The sequence below is a fragment of the Physcomitrium patens genome, chromosome 12 (genome assembly GCF_059467195.1).
Source record: "Physcomitrium patens ecotype Gransden chromosome 12, ASM5946719v1, whole genome shotgun sequence".
NCBI classification, from domain to species: Eukaryota; Viridiplantae; Streptophyta; class Bryopsida; order Funariales; family Funariaceae; genus Physcomitrium; species Physcomitrium patens.
The window spans coordinates 15,095,747-15,118,033 of record NC_143421.1 but is presented as its reverse complement, the minus strand read 5'-3'; the positions used below and the strand labels follow the sequence as shown (position 1 = coordinate 15,118,033).

Here is a 22,287-nt window from a genome sequence, read left to right as displayed (position 1 = left end):
AATGTAAGATGAACTTCTCCAAGCTGAGTTAAAATCTTTTCACAATCTTGTATATGATCAACAACATATTTGCGACACCCTCTCGTATCTAAAGTTTCATCCTTGTCTCCTTCTCTGCACCCTTTTATAGGAACATCATCCAGAAAAGGCATAGTCTTTTCTGGAATAAAATCTCTCAATACCTTATTCATCCCATTCATCATATGCGCAACTGAGTTGGTCGCACCTTGAGGAAGAGTGCACATTCTAACCAATCCAAGTGGTGTCCTCATTGTTGTCATATCTCTACTTCCTTCGCCAAGTTGAAATTGATCATAACCTGAATACAATTCACCCATTGAATAGATCGCCCTTCCAGTAAACGCCTCAGCAAATTCATCTACAATAGGTCCAATTCCTGCATTCCTGACAGTTACTGCATTCACCGGTTTCATATCTTGAATAAATTATAGTGACCCATTCTTCTTAGGTACCGTAAACCATCGACTAGAATATGGCGCAAACGAGGGTTCCAATATTTTCATCTTTATCTTTTCTTTTAATAGCTCAATCAATTTAGGTAAATGTGCCCTCAGTACTGGAATCGATCTTAGATTCTAAGGTACATGCGGTACAGTGAAGATAACCATAGGTGTTATAATATTTGGATCCACACACCCAATTTCATGAGATTCGAAAGCAAACGATCTACCTTGTTTAGCCAACATCTTTTTGAAACAAGTAATTTCCTCCGGCAATAAAGAACCATCAGAACCAATCTTCAATTCTTCAAAAGTCTCTTTAGTAAACTAATGTCCAATACTCATTGGATCTCTTAAACTTGCTTCTTTTGATGCTTCTCCCATTTGTTCTTTAGAATCTTCTGGTAATGGTCCGGCAACAGGCTTTACCTTCTTATCTGCCGTTTTATATCTCGTCTCTATAGTGACTTCTGGTGCTTGAAAAGATTCAAGTATGGTATAAACCTCTTTTGAATGAATCTCAACAATCTTATCATTATCCCCTAACCCAATGGATGTAATCAATTCCAATGAATCTTCCAGTCCATTTTCTTCATAAACACCTAAAATCCTTTCATCATCTTGTAATGTACCTAACTTGCATAATTTTCCTTCAATATCATATAATCTTTTTCTTTCTTTTCTTTTAAAATCATCAACTTTCTTATACATAATATTTCCATTCTCCAATATACCAATAAAACTCGCATCAAAGGCACCTTCATCTCGCGAGAGTACCTCCTCTTTTGTACCTCCATAATCTCGCTTTACAGTGGTACCTCCCCAAAATCCTTAAATCCTTCAACAATCTTTGGCAATGGTTTCTCCTTCAACCTATCTCGATTCCGTTCATAGTTAAGAGGTACTGTTAGAAATTGTACAACTTTCCTGCCATCTTCGCTCCGTACCCTTGCATAAGCAGAACCATCGTCAAGTACTTTTGTTTCCATCCGTGTTGCCGTAATATAAGGTTGTCCTAAAATCAATGGATAAGACGTTGTATCTTGAACAAAGAAATGTTGCTCCGTTGCAACATCTCCAATCCGAATTTTGACATCTGAACAAGCTCCATATAATTTGCCCCGTGTGTTATTAGCTGCTCGAATTGCCCATCCATGTTCCATATCAATTGGCCATTTTTGCTTCTTATAAAGATCTTTAGACATGAGATTTATTTCAGAACCATGGTCGACTAAAGCAATTATTGGTTCTTCTATATCTCCTACTTTCACCAATACCTCAGTAGTTGTCCTTGCCCAATGCTTTCGAGTATAATGGCTCAAAGTTTCCATTTCCTTGTCACTAGAATCTTCGAAATGTACTCGTTGATTATACCTATTCTTTTCATTTGTTGGTTGCTTGTAACCAATATCAACCTCTTCTTCATCTCTATATATTCTTGCATCATTAGCATGACTCATTCCAGTTTCGCCCATTAATTGCCTCTTTCGCTTAATGCTGTGAATGATAAGATCAAGAAACTCCTTCTTTGCAATTTCCAAGACTTCTTTCAATGTGAATTCCACCTTAGCATTTAATATATGTTCTTCCAACACCCCTTTCAAATTTGTTGCCGCTTCAATGTTAGAAAGTAGCTTATAAGCAATTGATTTGCCCTTATCTTTTGTCCCCTTTGTTTTTTCTCCCAATGATGCTGAGGTATCTTTTACAGGTAATTCTTGTGAAGCTGCCTCCCGAGCCTTGTCTCCTCGAGTTTGCCTCTTAGAAGAATTTCCTTCTCTAGTATCATCAAAATTTCCTCGTCTCTTTTCTTCCATCAAAGCTTCATGTTGGCTCTTAGCAATATATGCATGAACTGAAAGAGACTCAATAGGATCCTCCTAACCTGTTCTACCTCGTATTGTAGCTACAGTCCTCAATAATGCTTCTTGAGGTAATTTCTCTTCTTGCATTGTAGAGACGGCAGAAGCCCAAAACTCACTAGTTTCCGTACTTCCACCAATTTCATCATCTACTCTAGCACCATAACTTGCACTTTCTCGTGCTGCTCTTTCATGCTCTTTTAGGTAATCTTGAACCAATGCTCTCATTCCTCCCTTGCCAAAATTGGTTTGAAGAAGATCATCCCTATCTTTGAATGCTATCTTCCCATCTTTCCAGCAAATAATTCCCTGCCGTATCATATTATTAAATTCATTGCAATCTTTTCTAGTGTGTGAAGCATCATCACATCAAATGCATCTTTGTACATATCCTTGTTTTGAAACATTCTTCGAATTGTTTATAGAAGTATTTTCTTCAAGTCTTGCTAATTTGATTTGAAGATCTCGCATTCCTCGTATAATTTCTTCCATCCCCATATCTGCTTTCTTTGATAAGGATGTCGAAGGTTGAACTGTAGGCATTGTTGGTGGTATTGTACGTACTGGAGCTTTGGGTGCTTGTACTGTTTTCGGAATATTGCTCCTATCCTTCCTCCTTTCTTTTTTTGTAAGCAACCCCACCGCATCTTCAACGTTCTTCCACTTCGTTGTCAATCCTTCATCTTCTTCTTTGTCTTCAAGAAGGAGTTCTAATTTTCCTTGTAATTCTCCATCAGCAGCTTGAAGAAATAGATCAACTTTGTTCGGCTCCAATGTCAATTTTTCTACCTTTGACAATTGAGATTACTGCCTCTCAAATTCCCTTAGTAGCTCTGTTGCTTGCAAACTCTTATTGGGCCGTTCAATCCATTCCAAAAACAGCTTCTTAGTAACACGATCAGCATCTTCCAAGAAATATTCGTCTTTCAATGCATGTGAAAAAACCTCCCATGAATTCCCATAACGATCCGTAATTGATGTAATGTGGTCTCTTATCTCCGGTATCGTGGCAAGTCCAAATAATTCAACCATTTTCTTCTCAGAAACCTGATTTAATTCCATTTCACGAACATAACATCTTAAATACCTTGAAAAATTCCTCCCATCAAATTTGATCAATTTACGTGACTCCTCTGTTGGATAGCGTTCGAGCTGTAAAACTATTATCAACCTGATTTGGTTGATGAATCCTCGAAACTTGGAACGCGTACTACGAACTTATCTAGAAGGCTAACTCGGGGCTCCTTATGTTGTAGAACCAGTGGTGCTTGTCGAACATGAGGCAAAGTTGCTTCTCCAAGTGCAGAAGTTTGAGGTTGGTGCAACCTAGATTGTGCCATCCCAGATGTTCCATCATTATGAAGCCTTGCCACGACTCCTTCAATCTCTGTAATTCTTTGCGATAACGTAGCGAGGGCATTCATGATAGCATCCAACTTAGACTCCAAACTTTCCGTCATACTAATGTCTTGGCCTCCGGCCATTCTAAGAGAAGGACAGAAATGATTCTACAAGAAGATAATATTGGTTTAGACGAGGGTACTCCGCAACCTCTAAAATGCCTTAAGAGCTTCAAGAAAAAGGGTAATTCACTCTCTCCAAGAAGAATAAGACTCCAATATTGTAACAAAAGAAGTATCAATTTAGAGGAGGATAATCCGCAACCTCTAAAATGCTAGTACACTTCCAAGCAGAGGGGTAATCCACACTCTAACAAGGAAGAAACTAGCTCTGATATCTGAGGTGAGTGAAGTCTCAAAAAATTGTCACGGACACAGAAATACAGACTCAAGATCTAACAAGACGTTCAAGAAGAACTGGCAAGAACTAGATTAATCAGATGTGAACAACACCAGAGATGTGAGCTAGAGCTCCAAGAGATGTGTTGTCGAGACTGAAGAACTCTTCAGCCTTGATTCAAATATATATTCCTATTTACAAAGCTTCTCAAGCAACTTCTACCAACTAGGAAGCATCTAGGAGATTCCAAAGACTTGCTTCTAGAAATTCTAGAAACTTGTCTCTAGAAGGTTCTAAGGATTATGTTCCTAACATCTTCTACTAACAAAGAAGCTTCTAGAAGGTTCCAGAGACTTAATTCTAGAAGATTCTAGAAACTTGTCTCTAGAAGGTTCTAAGGACTATGTCCCTAACATGTCCATGGCTTTTGCACTGATCTCGGTGAAGCCACGCTCCTTCTCAGAACCTCTGCATGCTCTACCTTTTTGAACTGCCGATATAACTAGTACATGATGCTTGTGACTCACATGCCCCGTCAACATTCTATGCCATGAGTATTAAGGAATCAAGTACACCGAGGTGGATCAGGCTCACACAACTCAGTTTCCACTTGCTGATAGACTCCATATCCTCTACCACAAGTCAGGCTGGCATGTTGCATTAGCTAGTGGATTACAATGTGAAGGGATTGATTTCAACTTGCACAACACTATGTCTTTTACTCAGTCTTGTCCCTCTGCCGCACACGTGGGGCATAAAACTAATTAAAGAAAAACTGGTTCCAAGTTATAGTTTATCAATACTCATTACAATTATATGAAGAATAGCTCGAGTTTCTGTGAGGATCTTTCGACATCGAGAGCTGCAGAAAAAAAAGAATCCGCTTCAGAATCAGAAAGCATCAAGGGGGAGACGTGGAGCAGGCAAGTCAATTCATTTGCTCCTGCAATGCATCCAAGCATGTATTGCATATACAAAGCTTTGCATTTCGTATCAAAAACAGGTTGAATTGGGCAACACCGATGCAATGAACCTCAGTCCCAAGGAATCCTGCAGTTACACACACTAAGCGGCCCTCTACCAAAGCCTTCTAAACATTTGTGGATGCACTCTTGGTCTAATGGGTATCAGATTTGCACCAATACTGTCTTGCTCTCTTTTAATGTTTTCAATATATGATGAAACGTTTTGCCTGTGGATTCTTCTTTTGAAAGGATGTGTGATATTGTGTATTGATCACTTGGAAGATACAATAGCCAAATACAAATAATTATCTATACAATAGAATTTTTGGTGTAGAAATGTTTAATTTATTTTACAAAGATGAACTAAATCATAATATTATCAATTAATCATGGCATCAATCAAGATAAAACAAAAAAATATATCTTTGAAAATCTAATAAATAAATCTAAGAAAAAATCATATAATTAAAAGAAATATAGAAAGCATGTTGATAACAAAATGTCACATAATTACCAAAAATATTATAATAAATGTAAAAGAAAATTTGAAATAAAACACCAGCATTTGAAATAAAATTGAAATAAAATTTACTTGTCTAATAACAAAAAGCTATCTCAAAGAGGTAGCCAAATTCCAAATTTTCTTAAAGAATGACAGAAAATTATGTATTCAGAAAAGGTAAGAATAAAATAAATATAAACTTCAACTAAACCCAATACCAATTTTTGTATTACAAATAACTTAAAAATAGAAGAAAACAATTATTCAACACTAAGCAAGTGGGAGAAAAGTGATCAAAAACGAAATAGGAAATAGTTCAGCTTATTGTGTGATCAAGTGGAAATGAAGAACAACGAATAATTTCATGTTCGTCAAAAATCTAAAGAACAAACACAAATAGATGCGCTTGACTGGACTTGCACGAGAATTGCAAGGCAGCTTCACCAATATCATCTTATATAGATATAATTTTTTATGCTTTGTTAAGAGATGTTTAGCCAACGTATTCTTGTTCCGGAGGAATATTAAATATTTTCTTCACTGATCGAGTGTCGGTTTGAACATTTTGCAAGAATTTGTTTCATCATTCTGTCTTGGTTACTTCCGTAAGTAAAACACTGCAATATGTAAATACAAATATATTCATGTAACCGCTATTCAAAGATGCTTCGTGTAGGCTGGGCGTGGAGCGGAGCGGAGTGGGTGGGTGTGTGTTTGTGTATAAATAATCTGTGGCAGGTTTATTGTTCTACAAGTCTCTCTGTATAGATCGTCCGGAGTTCTAGCAATGAAGTTCGAAATACTGGTAGATCATTAACTCCCACAGAGCACATTGGAGACGGTTCAGTTGGGATTTCAGATCACAAGTAGTGGGACAGTCCTCGCCAATTCTGAGCCGCCTGCAAGCCATCGTTGCCAAAGGGTACCTCTTTGTGCAGCTGTGGGTGCAGACATAACACTGTAAAGTATGGTTGCTTAGCTTTGCCTGGAGTTGTTCAGGTGACCAGATTCCATGCAGAAGCGTCACTGTTAACGGTAGTCGCAGCGACAGAAGTCGTAGGAACAGGCTAGGAGTGAGCAGAGTGAACTGGTGTGTTTTTTTAAAGAATTTGGTGCGGAAAGCTGGTCCTGCAGCAGCAATGGAAAAAATCGGGATCTGCGAGGAGCCGAAGTTTCGCTCAAAGGACTACATTGACCCACCTGCAGTGCCTTTCGTAGACGCATCTGAGCTTAGGAAATGGTCATTCTATCGAGCCATCATCACGGAGTTCATCTCCACATTACTCTTCCTCTACATCGCCATCGGAACCGTGGTTGGCGCCAGTCGAAATGCCGACTGTGCAGGAGTCGGCATTCTGGGCATCGCGTGGGCATTTGGTGGGATGATATTCGTGCTCGTGTATTGCACTGCTGGTATCTCAGGTGCATTACTCTCGTCAGCTGAATCGTTACAAGAGCGTCTCTTCAGATGAATTTCTTCAACCTAGTTCAAGAGACTATGACGCCCATGCAAGTATGCTCAGAAGTGACATTTAGCGTCGTTCACCGACAGAAATCTACTTTACTCTTTGGCTAATTTAAAAATTCTATTTCCTTTCGCAGGAGGGCATATCAACCCAGCGGTGACTTTCGGCCTTCTTCTGGCTCGTAAGATTTCCCTTACTCGTTCTCTGGCGTATATGGTAGCGCAGTGCTTGGGAGCCATTTGTGGAGCAGGCTTAGTGAAGGAGTTCCAGCATTCTTTCTACATGGACCACGGAGGAGGGGCGAACGCAGTGGCACCAGGCTACAGCACTGGTACTGGTTTGGCCGCTGAGATCATTGGAACTTTCGTGCTGATGTTTACCGTCTTCTCCGCCACGGATCCCAAGCGTAAAGCACGTGACTCTCATGTACCGGTAAGTCTAACATGAGGACTACCTGTCTAACTTCTTATTTACTGTCAAAGCAAGTGGCACTCTATCATATTTCTGCTTCTCAAACGTTGTGCTAATGATTCCTTGCGACAAACCTAAGAAAGGAAGCTGAAATAATTTGGAATCTAACCATGCAAGTCACCGACGAGAGTGTTTCCCACCCGTGCTGAATAGTCTCACATTTTTATTTATTAAGAGCTGCATTTCCTGGGTCTCTAGCCAGTTGGTAATAATTTTAGAGCGACCAATTCAGAAATCAATAGGTATAGTATAATTCGTTCGCGGTCCGTGAATAAAGAACCAATTGATGTAGATCGCATGTGACATAGAACGTGGCAGCAACTTGCATGAAATTGGAGATCTGTGAACTAGTCGTCTTACTTTGATCCGTCACTATGTAATGCTATTTATAAACAACTTGAGAAAGTCCGCCGGGGCGCTTTTGTCTTGAACCACAGGTGTTGGCCCCTCTTCCGATTGGGTTTGCTGTTTTCGTAGTTCATTGTGCCACCATTCCCATAACCGGAACTGGCATCAACCCTGCCCGGAGCTTTGGTGCCGCTGTCATCTTCAACCGCAGCAAGTCCTGGGATGACCACGTGAGCTAGTCGCCAATCTGTTGAACTCAATTTAGGCTTGTTTTTAAGTTATGCTTGTATGGCCTTGGAATATTGTTCTGTATCTGGTCCAAAAGATCGACGGAAGCTGAAATTAACTTTTCTGTCCATGTAATGCAGTGGATCTTCTGGGTGGGTCCATTCCTGGGAGCTGCTTTGGCTGCCGCTTATCATCAATACATCTTACGAGCTAATCCAATCAAGTCGATGCGGTCCTTCGGAAATGGGTCCAATCACACGTAAACCTCCCAGCCAGAGCCAGCACAAAACCGTCTTAATGAGATGCTGTCAAGCGGCTTCGATGAAATTAAACAACAGCATTTAAAACCTGGTTTTTTCTTCCTTTTATTGTGCTTTCGATCCCATCCTTTTACCAGACGGCGGTTCGAACTTCAGTGGTGTGGTAGACGATTAGAATGAATCTCGACACCAAGTGACTGATCTCACATCGGCTGTACAGTTCATAAGTATTATAGGGGAGGCTGTTCGGCTCGATTTCCAGGGGAATCAATGTGTTTTTTATCATATTCTTCACTAGGATAGAAAAACAATCGGTTGAAGCCGGTCCTCGTTTGTAAGTATAGTTGCTGCTCGATACTTTAGGTCTCTACACCACTGTGATGCATCTTCTATGCTTTTACGAGCGGATCTAATGTCCGTTCCAAAGCAATTCTTCAGATATATAATACTTAGCCACAGAACATTTCCCAAACACTACATTGTAAGGTTTTAGATCTTCTCTTTGTTAATGGTAACAGAACCAACCCTCCGTCACATTCAACACAACTAATGATAACTACTCTAGTTAAAATCTCAATGGGCATTAATGTCCAATATGAGTTATCTTCTCTCACGGAAAAGGTCAACGTTCATTACTCCCTGCAGATGACCTTTATCAAGAAACACCTCTCCATTCACCAAAAGAAAAAATACCACCCATGTGGGCTCTAACCGCAACCATGGAATGCCATCAGAGCTGTGTGAGTTTGATCCTCCACAAGCTCTCCTCAAGAATGACCAGGGTTTAGGGTTTAGGGTTTAGGGTTGTTCTCGCGCGTGTTCCTCGACCTGTATCACCGACCTTGTTTTGTGTGTGCCCCCATGAATCCAGTTCTCTCGGGTATCGGCGTGACTGATGAACTCACTTCTCATAATCAGAGTGCAATTCTTCGAGATTTGTGGGTAATAGGGATTGTTGCGTGACATTTAACGTGCGATTGGACTTTGATCAAGTTTTTGACTAATTGTTGTTCACAAGGTTTTGGAAATTACGTATTGTACTGTCTTGATATTTGGAGAAATCTTTTTTCTCTGTGTGAGACTAACGTCAAAGATTTATAATAACAATAATGGCGATATATTGTTCTTTTAAACATAAAAATAAATTTCATTTGTGTGCAATTAAATAATTAATTGCAATTACACCTTTAATTCTTGTCTGTCCCAAAAAATAAAATAAGGCAAAGACTAATTTTGAACAAATTTATCTAAAACCAAAAGTTCACAACATTATGCTAAACATGACAAAATATTGAAGTTCATAACATGTATGTACCAAAAAATATGACTTTTGTTCCTTCATTGTTAAACAACTAGTTTTTCACTGTAAAAAGATAAGTGGAAATTAATCTTGAAGAAATAAGTACTGAACAGATATGACTTTTACTTCCTTCCAGATCTTTTTTACCTGAATTGTTAACAATTTTTTTCTAAATTTTAAAGAAAAGATTTAGTATGCAAAGACAACACTGTACAAAATTTATTACTTCAAGAAAACACATGGCTTTGAGATAATGCACAAAGTTTTTATAAATCTGTTTGAAAATATCATTAGTCTTTCCAACATTCATACATCCTAAAACCTGATTTCAAAGTATAGTAAACATGTGCAGTTTAATATTGTAAACAAAAAATTATAAATATAGATATAGTGTAAGTGGACATGCACATGTAAATAGGATGATATTACAAACTCTTCTTTATGCTTCTGTTTTTAAACATCACAGAATCATTATCTACATGCTTTTTACAACAAGACAAGATTCGGGATTGTGTATTTGGGATCTAAGTTGTTAACCATTTGGTATCAATCTTCCATTCAGTATTCCAAACATCACAAAATTTTGAAGCAACCTTGGAACATTCTCTCACCCCACTACCTGACCCATGTTCTGAATTTTGCCAAAATGCTATGGAGATATCCGTGACCTTTTTCCCAAAAGGGACGAATGAGTTTCAGTAGTTGCACTCAAGTGGTCCTGGAGTTGCGCGACGGGCCACTTCGGCAGACGCCGATGTGGATGCCTCGGAAACCACCATGAGCATTGTGAGCCACAACAAGCGGAGCCCAGAAGCGCTTAGTTTCTGTTCATGTTTTATGACACTACATGTGCCTGGTCATTGTCTGGGTACATGTTGCCACGTCCACAGAGCCACTCGTCCTTGGAGTGGGGTGCCTGTAGCTCTCAAACCTTCACATTTCCAAGAGTAGTTCTACCCTATCCCAGCTACCTGGAACGGATACCATTTTTCTAGTCTACGCACGCACGCAAGCACACGCAGAATTTCAACCTGGGGAGGAGAATCAGAACTTGATATTGAGTACTTGCATACTAATATTTTCAAAATGCCTAGAACCTTTTAGTGTTGCAGAATTCTGAGCATTTAAGACTACTTCGATCCTATTCTGACGTCGAGACTGATTTCATCGCAATCGGCCTTCATACATAATCCGTGTGTTCTGAACCATCCGAGAAGCTCCCGTGTCTCTGCGTAGTGTGGAGTGCCTAATAAACGACTTGTCCCTGATCCAAGCTTAACGCAGATATCGCTTAGCTTAAGTGGGAGACATTTGGGAAGAAGGGGGGAGCAACACCCCCTTCCTCTGGACACATTGCAAACAGCAATACAAACCCTTGTGATCCTGATCAGAAAATGAGAAGCCATAAGCAAGAGGATCTGGAGTTGAAACAGAAATTATTTGGAAAAACTGCAAGCCTAAGTTAACGCCTAGTTACACATCATTGATACTTGTGATAGGCCCTCTCATCCATTCAAACCATGTGGATATTATCCAGTCTTCTATCATCTCTGTATCCTAAACACCCATTTCAACAACCATGAAATAGCAGCAGATAACTGATCTGATTCCTGAACAAGAAGCAGGCATATCAAAGCAGCAGGGTAATTAGGTAACCAGAAAAGTCTAAGCTGGTTTTTCAGAGAAGTTGTTTCAGAGAAATCTAGAAAGATTTTAAGGATAGCCACGTCCGTGTTAATACACCCCTAAGTAGAAGATCTGTAAGTTTTGCTAGCTTGTACTAAAGAACGACTCATTTCCCAACCAAATGAAACATTTATCACACAATAAAGTATTACTGTATTTTCTCAGGAATCAAAAGGATTACAGCTGATCCATATAACAAACTTGAAAACTTTTAATAGGGGACGAGGACGGATTCTGAGAACCCTACTATCACTGTATGGTTTTGATATATAATAGTCACCCTCTAAATTGAAGCTTAGGAGCAGCTTCAAAACAGGAAAAGACTGAAGATTGGATCAAAGCTTATTACCACCGTAAACGGAGAGAAATCCCAAAAAGGTTCATACCCCAAAACCGAAAACAAACCAAACGAAATAAAACAAAGACAACCAGCAGTTGCAGGATTTTACTACAACCACACTGGGTACTTCTGAGAGCATGACAATGATCAAATCCAACCCTCGGACACTCTACAGTCACAACCTCGAGCTAGAGTGCATCTGTGTAAACGAGAAACAACACCGGAGACGATAGGCTAGAGCACATAACCCCAACTTTTAAAGGCCTTCTGTCGTTCGGAGAGGCTTACCGATCGAAATGTAACTTTTTAAATTCTCACACTTGGTAAAATGTTTGCATGGAGTCTATTCTGAATGTGATAGTGCGGATGGTCCCATTTCATGGAAGATTCACCTGCACAGCCTGTAGGAAGATGAATCACCGATCATAAGGAAGGAGGTAAAAATGCTCACAATGTGCAGCTGAAGCCCACTAAGAAACATCATGCCAGATAAGTGGTCTACAGGCTGCAGGGGCGGGTGAATGAATGCTGTACAAACAGGACAAACAATTACATAGAATCCTACTGCTAAAAGATAATTACACAGGACACAACAGACAGCAAAGATGCGGATTCATGCATCACCATTAACTACAGAAGACTTGTAACGCACTCACCTTCGGAGGCAGAGGGGAACTGTTGCTCAGATGGCCATCTGCTAGAGCTTGGGGGATATGACTCAGAAGAGAACATGCTGGTTAAGATATTACAAACATCCAAAGACGTTAGCTAGTCCTTATCACGTTTTGAAAGCTATTTGATTGATTGTGCAGCAAAATGTCATTTAAATGACTGCGAGAGATTACAAGTGAAGTTGTAGATATAAAGGTAGTAAATGGCATACCCCAGCTGTAACGACGTCTGTGATCTTTGCACGTCTCGAAGGTTAGGATGAGGGTACACAGTTGCTGCCGGATGCGAACTCGCACTCACGTCTCGTGAAAGAGTTCTAGCCAAATGTCTAGGGCTCTCGGGCCGAGCCTCGGATAGATTAGCTCGGGCTACTGCTTCTGCATCTGCAATCTATACCAGCATAGAGAGAAGTTGGCATGTTCAAAAGTTAAGTTGATTCTATGGTCAAAAGACTAATTATATTGGGCTTGATTGTATCGTGCGTCACTCGCTGTACGAACAAATGAACTGAGACCAGAACCAGTTATTCAACTCGAAGGTCATAGAAATGTATCACGAACTGGGAAAAAAGTCGTACAACCCCACTTAATGATACATACCTTCTTGCGAAGATCCTCATTTGCAACCATCAGTTCCTGTTCCTGTGTGGAAGAAATGTCGCAAAATATCAGAGCAAAGCAAATTAACATAACTCAAAATGTATAACATGAAAACTATAGAAAGAGACAACGTGCAACCTACCAACTCAAGGATAACAGAACGCTACAAGCTAAGAAATGAAAATTGCTTGGTCAACGAACCTTTTTCTGCAATCCCTCGATCTCTTCCAGAATGAGTTGATTCTGCAGTTATAAGCTATAAACACGGTAATTCAACTTTTGGACGCGACAAGGTCGATCTCAATAAGTACAATAAACACTCCAAGGTCATTAAACCATGCCGATTCTCCCAAAGGTAATTGATTAAAACCTACGGATATGCTGGCGTTAACGGAGCATCATTTGTCTATTTGTGACAGTCAACAACACAACTCGAGAAATACCGTTCGATTGCAACCTAGACACTTGCCTTTCTTGCTCTCACTCTTGATGCACCCAGATCGAGTTGCTGTTCCAACTGCAACAGGTCAGGCACCTTAAGCGCAGAAAGATCCTCGCCAAGCATGCGCCTGAAGAAAATACAGTATCATCTCAATGTAAGTGGCCGATTACACTGTGACCTAAAAATATCTAGAGAGACCTTGACAGCAAGGGAGCATCGAATCAAGTTTTCCTGTAACGGGATACTTCAAGGGAAAAGATTTGAGACTCCTACGATAACGACAAGCACACAGTCACCCTTCTGAAGCAAACAGATAAATACCTTTGAGAGCTTTTCAACCGCTCCACTTGCTCCTGTAACTTCACGACCTCGCGACCCAGGAACTGTCAAAATTGCACAATGTTGTAACACCAATGCATGGTGAATGAGAACATTGCAAAGTCGTGCGGGATTCCTAAACAAATGTTAAATTCCTACTTTGTGCATTGAAATTAGGGTCCCCAAGGAAATTCGTACATCAGTGCTGGCGCCAGACTTCATTGCGCCATTCGGGCTCTTCTTATAGCGCTCGATGATGTCTCGCATGCTACAAAGTTAGACAAGCTCCCAAAAATATCAGCATAATTCACCCAATAAATCCAGCAAAGCAGTTCGCATTCGAACATGTAAACCTTAAATATGAATTTGACTGGTTCCAGTTGACACAGCTTTCCAGCGGGCGGGCCTGTTAAAATCCAATTCTCACATTGTCCCGCCCTACACCAATTCCTTCACTACATAAAGCTACCTAACTTCAGTTACGTGACTTCAGAATTTAGTTCTATGAAATCAGGTATCAGATAGATCATGTACCGAAAACTATCCAAAAAAACGCAATCGTGCTTACCTGTCAAAGTACGGAAATTTTGGTACGACCAACAGCGTACAAAAATGTTCGTCACAAAGGACAGAAAATGAACCAAATGAAGTGGACAATATGACAAATTGTAAAATTCAACAATTTATATGACATTCTGTCTAGCCCATACGTTGAACACGGTGATGGCCCTGTATCAAAACTCAAAAATTTCTATCACAGCTCACCGGAAACAGCAGACAGGAAAATGAGTGCCCAGGAAAGACTATGTGTAAACAAGGAGAAGAGTATCATCCCTTGAAGATGCAGGGACAGAGTGAGAGCTGAAATGTCTACCTGCCCGAGCTGGCATACTCGAAGAGCTTTCCAGTGCTGGAGAAAATAACCAGCGCCACCTCGGCATCGCACAGAACCGCAAGTTCGTGTGCCTTCTTCAATAGACCTCCACGCCTCTTGGAGAATGTCACCTGCCTGCTTGTGGTATTCTCAATCTTCTTAATCTCAATTTTACCGCGACCCATAACCCCACCCTTTCGCCGTGTCGACTCCGTGCTCGAATCCCCCTTCCCACTCGATACCCCTAGAGACAAGCACGTCGGCACCTCGCAATCCCCGTCCAGAATCTCACCACCAGACAGCTCCTGCGCCGCCGTTCCTGTAGCAGTGGCAGCAGTGGGTGCAACCGCCCCGAACTGCCACTGCTTGGAGGGTTGTCCACACGCCGCAGTCATCATCCATACCCACTCCACCCCTTCCTCCTCCTCCTACAAATTCGCGCTTAGCCCAAACAAGCAACCAGCAGCAGCACCAGCAACGCCACCCACCCGTCCCGTATGAAACGAAGAGAATCCAAAGGCAAGCTTGTCCGAGTCGCCCACGAGATGATATCCCCAATCAAGCAGTGAAGATAGTCCCCCACTCATGAATCTAGCAACAGACACTGAGAACGTGATGTAGAGATACAGTGCCAGTGACCCATTCCATTCCAGTGCTCCTCCGGGGACCCTACGTGCTGCCAGCCGATATGGCCAATACCGTCGACTGGACACACTAGTCCCCCTCCTAGTGATTGCCCGCCTCTGACGAAAAGAAATCGCTTCAGGCCTGGAGCCACCCAACTGCCGACACCCGCGCGTCTCGCCAAAGATCGCCAGCTATGGCCTATACACTCCCCCACCCCAACGGCCCCCAATCAATGCATTTGGGCTTGCTCCCACCCCTACGCTTCCCAATGGGGTAAAAGCGCCCCCTGTACCCTTCCCGATTCAGACACTCCCTTGTCAGCTCCTCTCTCCCTCTCTCTCTCATTCTAGAACGCGCCTCCGATCCTTCCTCGTCGCCCTCGGCGGATTTCCAGCCTGCTCCCCTCCCCTCCCATCTCCATGCATGCTGCTGCTGCATCCCCCTACGTACTCACACCATAGCTCCCCACACGATGATCCATGCGCGACTACACCCTCCGGCGTCGTCGACACCGTAGTCTACACCCTCCCTTTCTTCTACCCCGGTGGCCCTTTCACCTCGCGGCTGCACCTCACACCGGGACGCTGGCGTTCGATTCCACTGCTCTGGTGTCTTCTTAATACATACAGCGCCCACCGTGTGCTTGAATGGCCCACCGTTGCATCGTTTGTGTCAAAAAGCTGGTGAAATAGTTGACACTTTTATGTGCCGGAAGTTGCACCCTCAAAATAATTACATTATAATGTATTATAATGTGCAGTTGAATGAATGTGAAGTTGTACATTAACCAACAATAACAAAAAGCAAATGCGATGTTATCAGTTAACCTGTGACTCACTATTACCCTGAGCAAAGGCACACTCGATTGGAAAATATAGAATTAAAATGCTGGACTTGTCTTCAAGCTTGACCATTCGCTTGCAACGATCAATATGAAGCTGTGCTACTCTCCATTTTCCCACTGGGTAATCTAGAGAAAAATAAATAAATGAATGCACACTATTTAATTAGTAACCTCGGGTTTTGAACCACGTAACAAATCAAAGACCATGGAAGACCAACTTTAAAACGCAATATTCCAACTTCCATGTTTCAATTAAAATAGCAAGAGGAACAACACTGTATTTGCCATGAACAGGGGAATCAGTATGAATTCTATTATTAGCGAATTTCTGAGACTCTCGATGAAATACAGCAGAGTAAATTTTAGCGAAATATGTGAAAGATCTCAAGTCAAGGATATAACCATTTTGAATGAACACATAGTGTGGTTTCAGAGGATTGTGTGCTTGATCAGCAACACAAACTGGATCTCCATTACCTCCTCAACGTTCTCAAATCATGACTGGGATTTGGAATTTTGTGTGAATTATTAAAGTTTTCTGCGAAGAATTTCACAGCTTTAATCGCGTACTCAATTTGACAAGTTTTGCGTGGATAGTTTTCAGCGTCTTCCATTATTCGCAAGTGTCATTCTATTTTTAAAATGTTCTGGAAATTTGATTCAAGCCACAGCATCTGCGTGAGTGATAGGGTCAAAACACCCAAGTCTATTTTGGGCTATCCCTGGTGAAATCTCGGAGTACCAGTCGGGAAAGTATACAGTGGTCAACCCCTCCTTAGCTTTGGATAGCGCCTTTCCTTTCTAGGTTGGTGGTAATGGCACCAATCCTGACCTTGCTTTCGCTCTTTTGCGAAAAAACGTGCGCACGACAGATGAAAGAAACAAACATTGCCTTCAGGTGCTTTGATTTAGCATTCGAGTTCTCGGCTTCCTGCATGATATCACATTGTGTATATGGTTTTGTTGTTAACTAATCATCTGGTAGATTAGCAAAATGAGTAGATCGAGTTTTGGCAAAGAGTGGAAACATGGTTATAATCAAACATGTAGAAGCGGTTGAGAACTGCCATAACATATTGGCATTGATGATGGAAGAAGATTAAGCTACGTGGTGAGGATCATTGAATTTGAAAACCCACAAAATAATCATGGGAGCTTATGGTGACTTTAAAAGTGGCTTAACAATTCTTTTTCTTTTTCTTTTGACATTATTGGGCTGGAACCAACAAATTTGTCAACATAAATTCCAACAATTGTGCGAAGAAAAATATTGTTGTTGAGGTTGGTACAAGGGTCGGCAATAGATGGATAAAGGCTGAATTGTTTTTAAAACATGTCAAAAAATTTACTCGATTGACAAGTGATTTTCTTTATGCCATAAATGTTTTTTTGGAGGTCAATATAATGGTCTTGAGGAGGATTGTTGAAAACGATCAATTACAATGATCAACCATGAAAATGCTATCGTTATAATTGGCCAGTGTTCTCAGGGAATTAGAGTGAATTTTTTGAACCATACCTGGCAATTTGTTACATGTCTTGTGGCGGCAAAATCTGCAAACCTAGTTTCATCTTGAGAAGAAATCGAGTAGGCGTGGAACAAAAAAGTTGAAGTCAAAGTTGGACTTATTGGCATAGATTTTTTATTTTGTCCCCAAGTGTAAAAGGCTAAGTCTCCAAAATCATCGTGTGCTTCTTGCATTCAGAAGAGACTTTGGTGGCAAGAAGGCGCTCTCGGAAAGAAAATTACATAACTGCTATGGCAGGGGCAAGCGAGCGGAGCTATGAGTGTAGAGTTGATGATCCGAGCCAATGCACAATTCAAATTAGCAACTTCATTTACAGAGGACGTCTTGGCAGAAACAAAAAAGATGCAGCAATTTAAGAGAACAGAGGATGCAGAGGTTAACGTCGTAGAGGCCCATAACCTATTGATGTTAATCATGCACAAGCATTGATCAAACAATAGTAATCTTCTTCGAGATTGATCTCCACGCAAACGACAAGTCGCACGCTCGGTAAAAGTACAACTAATCTGCATTGTACGTTAATCTATATATACAAAGAGTTACGATTCACATTATCATGTAGGAAGTCGAAGGAACGTACTCATCCAACAGCTACGCGTGAATGTTCTGGCAAAACTGTTTGAGAAAAAAAGGACATATAAATCTAACAAGTGGGTCCCATCCCTCAACTCAATCTGATTCTCGGTACCGTGCATGCAATTGTGTCCGCTCTCGATTCCATCCCATTGGGGTGAGTAATCACGACCTTTGGAGGTTTGAGTTTAAAGCTGGTCGGATTTGCTTAATATGATTTGCTTTCGAGCGGACCTGCCCAGTTTGTAAAGTTCGGTGTGTTCCTGGCAGCCCGTTTAGACATGTAGCCCTGTAATCGACGAGAGAAGAGACCAATTTCAACATGCAATTGATCGGCGTCATTGCAACGGCAATCTTTGGGGAGGAATGAATGAGTGGTCCCCAAGAGAGGCCTAGAGCTCCATTGTTGGAATGGCAGGGCTAGGTCACGCAACCCCGCTTCTCCTCCTCCATCCATCCCGGCTTTCCTGTCCACCCCAGGACCTATTTTCTCATTCACCTCCACACGGATAACGACGCTGCATGATGTTTAGATTTAGTTTTAAATTATCGTCTTAATGATAACCGCGCCATGTCCCCACATGTGTATTCTGCAGCTAAACCTGGCTACAATTAGGTGCGGCGTTATCACAAATCACGCTATCCGGAGATTTGCGGGTCGGGTCCCTGGCGTAGCTACTGGCGCAGGCGATGCCATCTGAACCTTGGCGCCTGACACAGTAACCCACTACATGCCAAGCTGTGAATCGATGCGCAGTAAAGCTCGAGCGACGTCACTGCGGTGCTTCTCATTCGCCGAAGGCGTTGCTTGTGCACTAGCCCAACTTTCACCCTCCGCATACATGGCCACGATACTCGTAGCCGTATTCAACGCATTTCAAGTTATGATCTTTACGTAAAGTACTGTATTCTACTTCTTCTGCTTCTTCTTCTTCTCACGTCGTGATATTACACGCAGATTGTGTAGATCGCATCCACTTCGGAAAGGCTTCTATTTCCGTCCCATTTCTTTTGTGTTGATTCATGAGGCTGATGAGAGTTTGCGGACCCAACTTTTTGTCAGCATCGTCCCGTTATACCTTATTTCTCCTCTTCCTTCACACTGATTCAGATTTATCTATCTATCTTTGTGTAGGTGTGTGCGTAGATGGTGAACTTGTGAAATGCATCAACTGTTTTCTAAAAAAACGGCTTTGTTTTAGATGAGAATGGGAAGTTCGAAGAAGCTGTGTCTCAGGTTTCGTATGGGTTTCCACCTCAGATCTAGACAAGGGCGATGCCATTTTAGGGTTGGAGGTAAAACTAAACGACAGCTTCACATTCTGGTGCTCTCTTAACACAATCCAGTTGACAACTCCCGACTCGAGAGTTTCGTTCTCTATATTCGTGATTTGTATGAATCTGGGCATGTATAAATATGAAAGAGACAAAGATAGAGGATTTGGAATTTCTCTTTCCTGTTTAATATTTCATTTATTGATGTATGAATGTATGGTCTGAAACATGGAATTGTGGGACCCCGTTGGAGAAGTTGATAGGGGAATGTATCCATGCCCAAACGAGTTTTAATTCATTATTTATTCGTTTTTGTAGAATATTAAATGTGTGGAAGAAAGTCTACTAGTGAATTTATAATATATGTCAAATTACTAGATTAATATAAAACAAATTTTTAATTAAAAAATATATGTTTGAACTTAGAAACTGAAATAGTATAATTCAAAATGTATTTTGTAGTGAAACTTTCAAAATTAAAAAATTTGAAAAATAAGATATTATGTAGAAATGTAAGTTAACATGTTTTGTAAAAAGACTATAGTATAATTAACTGGAAAAAAAACATTAATGCGAAATTGATTCCAATTTTACATATTTAAACTAATTTTTGATGTAAAGTTTTAAATTAATATTTTACATATTATCTAAATTATTACTTTTTTATTTTAAATATTTATCTTTAATTGCATACTTTAGAAGTTGGTATACTATAACAAATTAGAGTTACTATATGTATTTTATTAGCAATAACACCTTAAGTATTAAATGTAAATTCAATTTATCTAACTTTGCTGGATGTCCATGTGATAATAAAGTATACTAATAAATTTTAATTTTAATTTATTTTTTAAAATTCTATTCAAGGCTTGATTATTTACCATAAATAAATTGGTCTTTACACAACTAATCCAATAGCCTCATAGATATTATAAACCATTTCCTCTAATCTAACATGTATATTTTTGTGTAACTTAATCTAACTCATAATACGTACATGTCTATTTTTTTGTGATCTATGACTGTAAAAGAAACATGACCATTTTTGTAAATTCATATAAAAAAAAAAAAAAAAAAAACCACAAATTGAAAATTATTTATTTTTTGATTGATATTTTATATACTAGGGTGGACCAATTATAAATAAAAAAACTACACAGTTATATTCTATTTAATATTATACATATATAAGCACAAATTCAAAAATAAAACTCTTATTTTGTAATAACATTTAAAAGATGAAATTGTCATTTTATTTAAATTAAAAAATAAAATAACAAAATTGGGCTACCAAACTACACAATAACTGTAAATTAAATGCAATATATATATATATATATATATATATATATATATATAATTTGGTATTGATTTTTATTTATTGATTTAAATAAATAATTTTGGTATTTTTTTACATAGTAATAAAAAAAGAATAGAATATAATTTTAGTCTTTATCTTGCCTACTAAACTTGTTATAAATATGGACATGATAAAAATTAAGTATCAATAAATCTAAAATATGTAAATATTAAAAGATAACTTTATTATTGAATAGGAGTAAGCATAATTAATAGTACAAAGTTATTTACTCTAGAAAATTGTCTTGACAAATTATTTTAGTATTTGGGTAGGATAATCATATTTGTGGTTGACTAATGTATCTTTTAATTTATTTTATGCTTATTTTGTATCTCATTAATCATTTTTCTTTCAGATATATATATATATATATATATATATATATATACTTTATGGAAAATATTTGTCACATACTAGAAATAAAAGTACACATTGAATTGAATTTAATTTTCATACAACACAAGTGCATGCACAATATAATAGTTGAAAAATAATTTAGGTCAGAGTGTCTAAATAATATTTATTTTTTATTACTATATAAAATATTTTTAAATGAATCATTATTCAAGCTAAAAAATCTCTTTCTACTTACTTTTATATAGTCAATAAATCCTTAAATTCGTACTTAGATTATCTTAAATTTTAAATTCTTAAATATTACTATTATAAAAATATTATCAGTAAAAAGCCTAATTTAATTGTATAATATAAATTCTTTCTTAAAAATGCATTCGGCACCTAGTTGTGGAAGATAAATAGAAAATGCAACAATAAGATTCTATCAAGTCTAATAGAATCTTAAATAAACTCTAAGTAACTTTTAACAAACTTAATCAAACTTTAACTAATCCAAAAGAAATTTAAAAGAAATTATAAAAAAACCATATTTTATTTGACTTATTTTTGTATCTATAAAGTAAGTAGATATCTTCTACAAGAAAGTGGTATTAGTATTTATTAATTTTTACTACTTCTTTGTCTAGTATCTATATTTCTAAGATAATTTACTAATTTATTTTTATTTAAGCTCTTATATAATAAAATATTTCTTTTTTTCTTTTACCTAATAGCTGTATTACTATACGATAACAGTAGTGCTTATGTTACATTTTTGATGTATATTGATAGATATAGAAAATTAGGTTAAATATAGAATTTGCATAGACAATCCACCATATTCATGTAGTTGGAATATTTTTCTCAAGGTGTAGATGTTTAGCAAAATATTTTAAGATTATGCATTGTGCCTCATCTATAGTAACAATCTTGTTGTTTGAGCCACTACTATGCATGCTGTCATCACTAAGCATATATTTAATAGTCAAATTTATAAGTTGTTCTATGTACCATACCACTAGCATTGGCCATTAGCCATATGCATTGAATAAGTTAAACTCATGGTCCAATATACTATCATGGATCTACAATCGGTCCTCATAATTGATAGCATGTGTAAAAAATATGAGAGGTGAATTCACACTTGCTCTTAGTTACTTGACATGTAAGTTTGCTTGAATGGCTAACAAACATTGTATATTGTATATT

General features: G+C 39.0%; 2 protein-coding genes and 2 long non-coding RNA genes across 5 annotated transcripts; 2 read left to right on the top strand and 2 right to left on the bottom strand.

Moving 5' to 3' along the window:
- The first annotated feature begins 6,203 nt into the window (after window positions 1–6,203).
- LOC112289550 (aquaporin PIP2-1) lies at window positions 6,204–8,849 on the top strand. Its single transcript, XM_024534812.3, has 4 exons — window positions 6,204–6,952; window positions 7,133–7,428; window positions 7,905–8,045; window positions 8,184–8,849. The coding sequence occupies exons 1-4, from the start codon at window positions 6,670–6,672 to the stop codon at window positions 8,304–8,306; spliced, it is 843 nt and encodes a 280-aa protein (XP_024390580.1). The 5' UTR covers window positions 6,204–6,669; the 3' UTR covers window positions 8,307–8,849.
- A 1,283-nt stretch (window positions 8,850–10,132) lies between these two features.
- On the bottom strand, window positions 10,133–15,254 carry LOC112289549 (agamous-like MADS-box protein AGL11). 2 transcript variants are annotated; one of them, XM_024534811.3, is made up of 10 exons: window positions 14,535–15,254; window positions 13,859–13,928; window positions 13,664–13,725; window positions 13,370–13,469; window positions 13,102–13,143; window positions 12,901–12,942; window positions 12,513–12,691; window positions 12,286–12,362; window positions 11,918–12,030; window positions 10,133–10,986 (listed from the first exon to the last, which is right to left on the bottom strand). In XM_024534811.3, the coding sequence occupies exons 1-9, from the start codon at window positions 14,930–14,932 to the stop codon at window positions 11,936–11,938; spliced, it is 1,065 nt and encodes a 354-aa protein (XP_024390579.1). In that variant the 5' UTR covers window positions 14,933–15,254; the 3' UTR covers window positions 10,133–10,986; window positions 11,918–11,935. The 2 variants fall into 2 exon arrangements, with proteins under 2 accessions (XP_024390579.1, XP_024390578.1); XM_024534810.3 differs by lacking the exon at window positions 10,133–10,986 and having other exon boundaries at window positions 11,419–12,030.
- Window positions 15,255–15,359: 105 nt separating this feature from the next.
- LOC149988055 (uncharacterized) lies at window positions 15,360–17,665 on the bottom strand. The gene is made up of 4 exons (XR_016505862.1): window positions 17,525–17,665; window positions 16,483–16,936; window positions 16,006–16,131; window positions 15,360–15,841 (listed from the first exon to the last, which is right to left on the bottom strand). It is a non-coding gene; the product is annotated as an uncharacterized LOC149988055 (long non-coding RNA).
- Window positions 17,666–18,555: 890 nt separating this feature from the next.
- On the top strand, window positions 18,556–19,572 carry LOC141046021 (uncharacterized). Its single transcript, XR_012218674.2, has 2 exons — window positions 18,556–19,007; window positions 19,243–19,572. It is a non-coding gene; the product is annotated as an uncharacterized LOC141046021 (long non-coding RNA).
- Window positions 19,573–22,287: the final 2,715 nt, after the last annotated feature.

Coding starts and splice junctions, on each gene's coding strand:
- LOC112289550 (XM_024534812.3), top strand. CDS start 6,670: ATGGAAAAAATCGGGATCTGCGAGGAGCCGAAGTTTCGCTCAAAGGAC. Junction 6,953..7,132: donor TTGCACTGCTGGTATCTCAG/GTGCATTACTCT, acceptor TTCCTTTCGCAG/GAGGGCATATCAACCCAGCG. Junction 7,429..7,904: donor CACGTGACTCTCATGTACCG/GTAAGTCTAACA, acceptor CTTGAACCACAG/GTGTTGGCCCCTCTTCCGAT.
- LOC112289549 (XM_024534811.3), bottom strand. CDS start 14,932: ATGATGACTGCGGCGTGTGGACAACCCTCCAAGCAGTGGCAGTTCGGG. Junction 13,726..13,858: donor AGTCTGGCGCCAGCACTGAT/GTACGAATTTCC, acceptor CAATTTTGACAG/TTCCTGGGTCGCGAGGTCGT. Junction 12,692..12,900: donor ATGAGGATCTTCGCAAGAAG/GTATGTATCATT, acceptor ATGCTGGTATAG/ATTGCAGATGCAGAAGCAGT.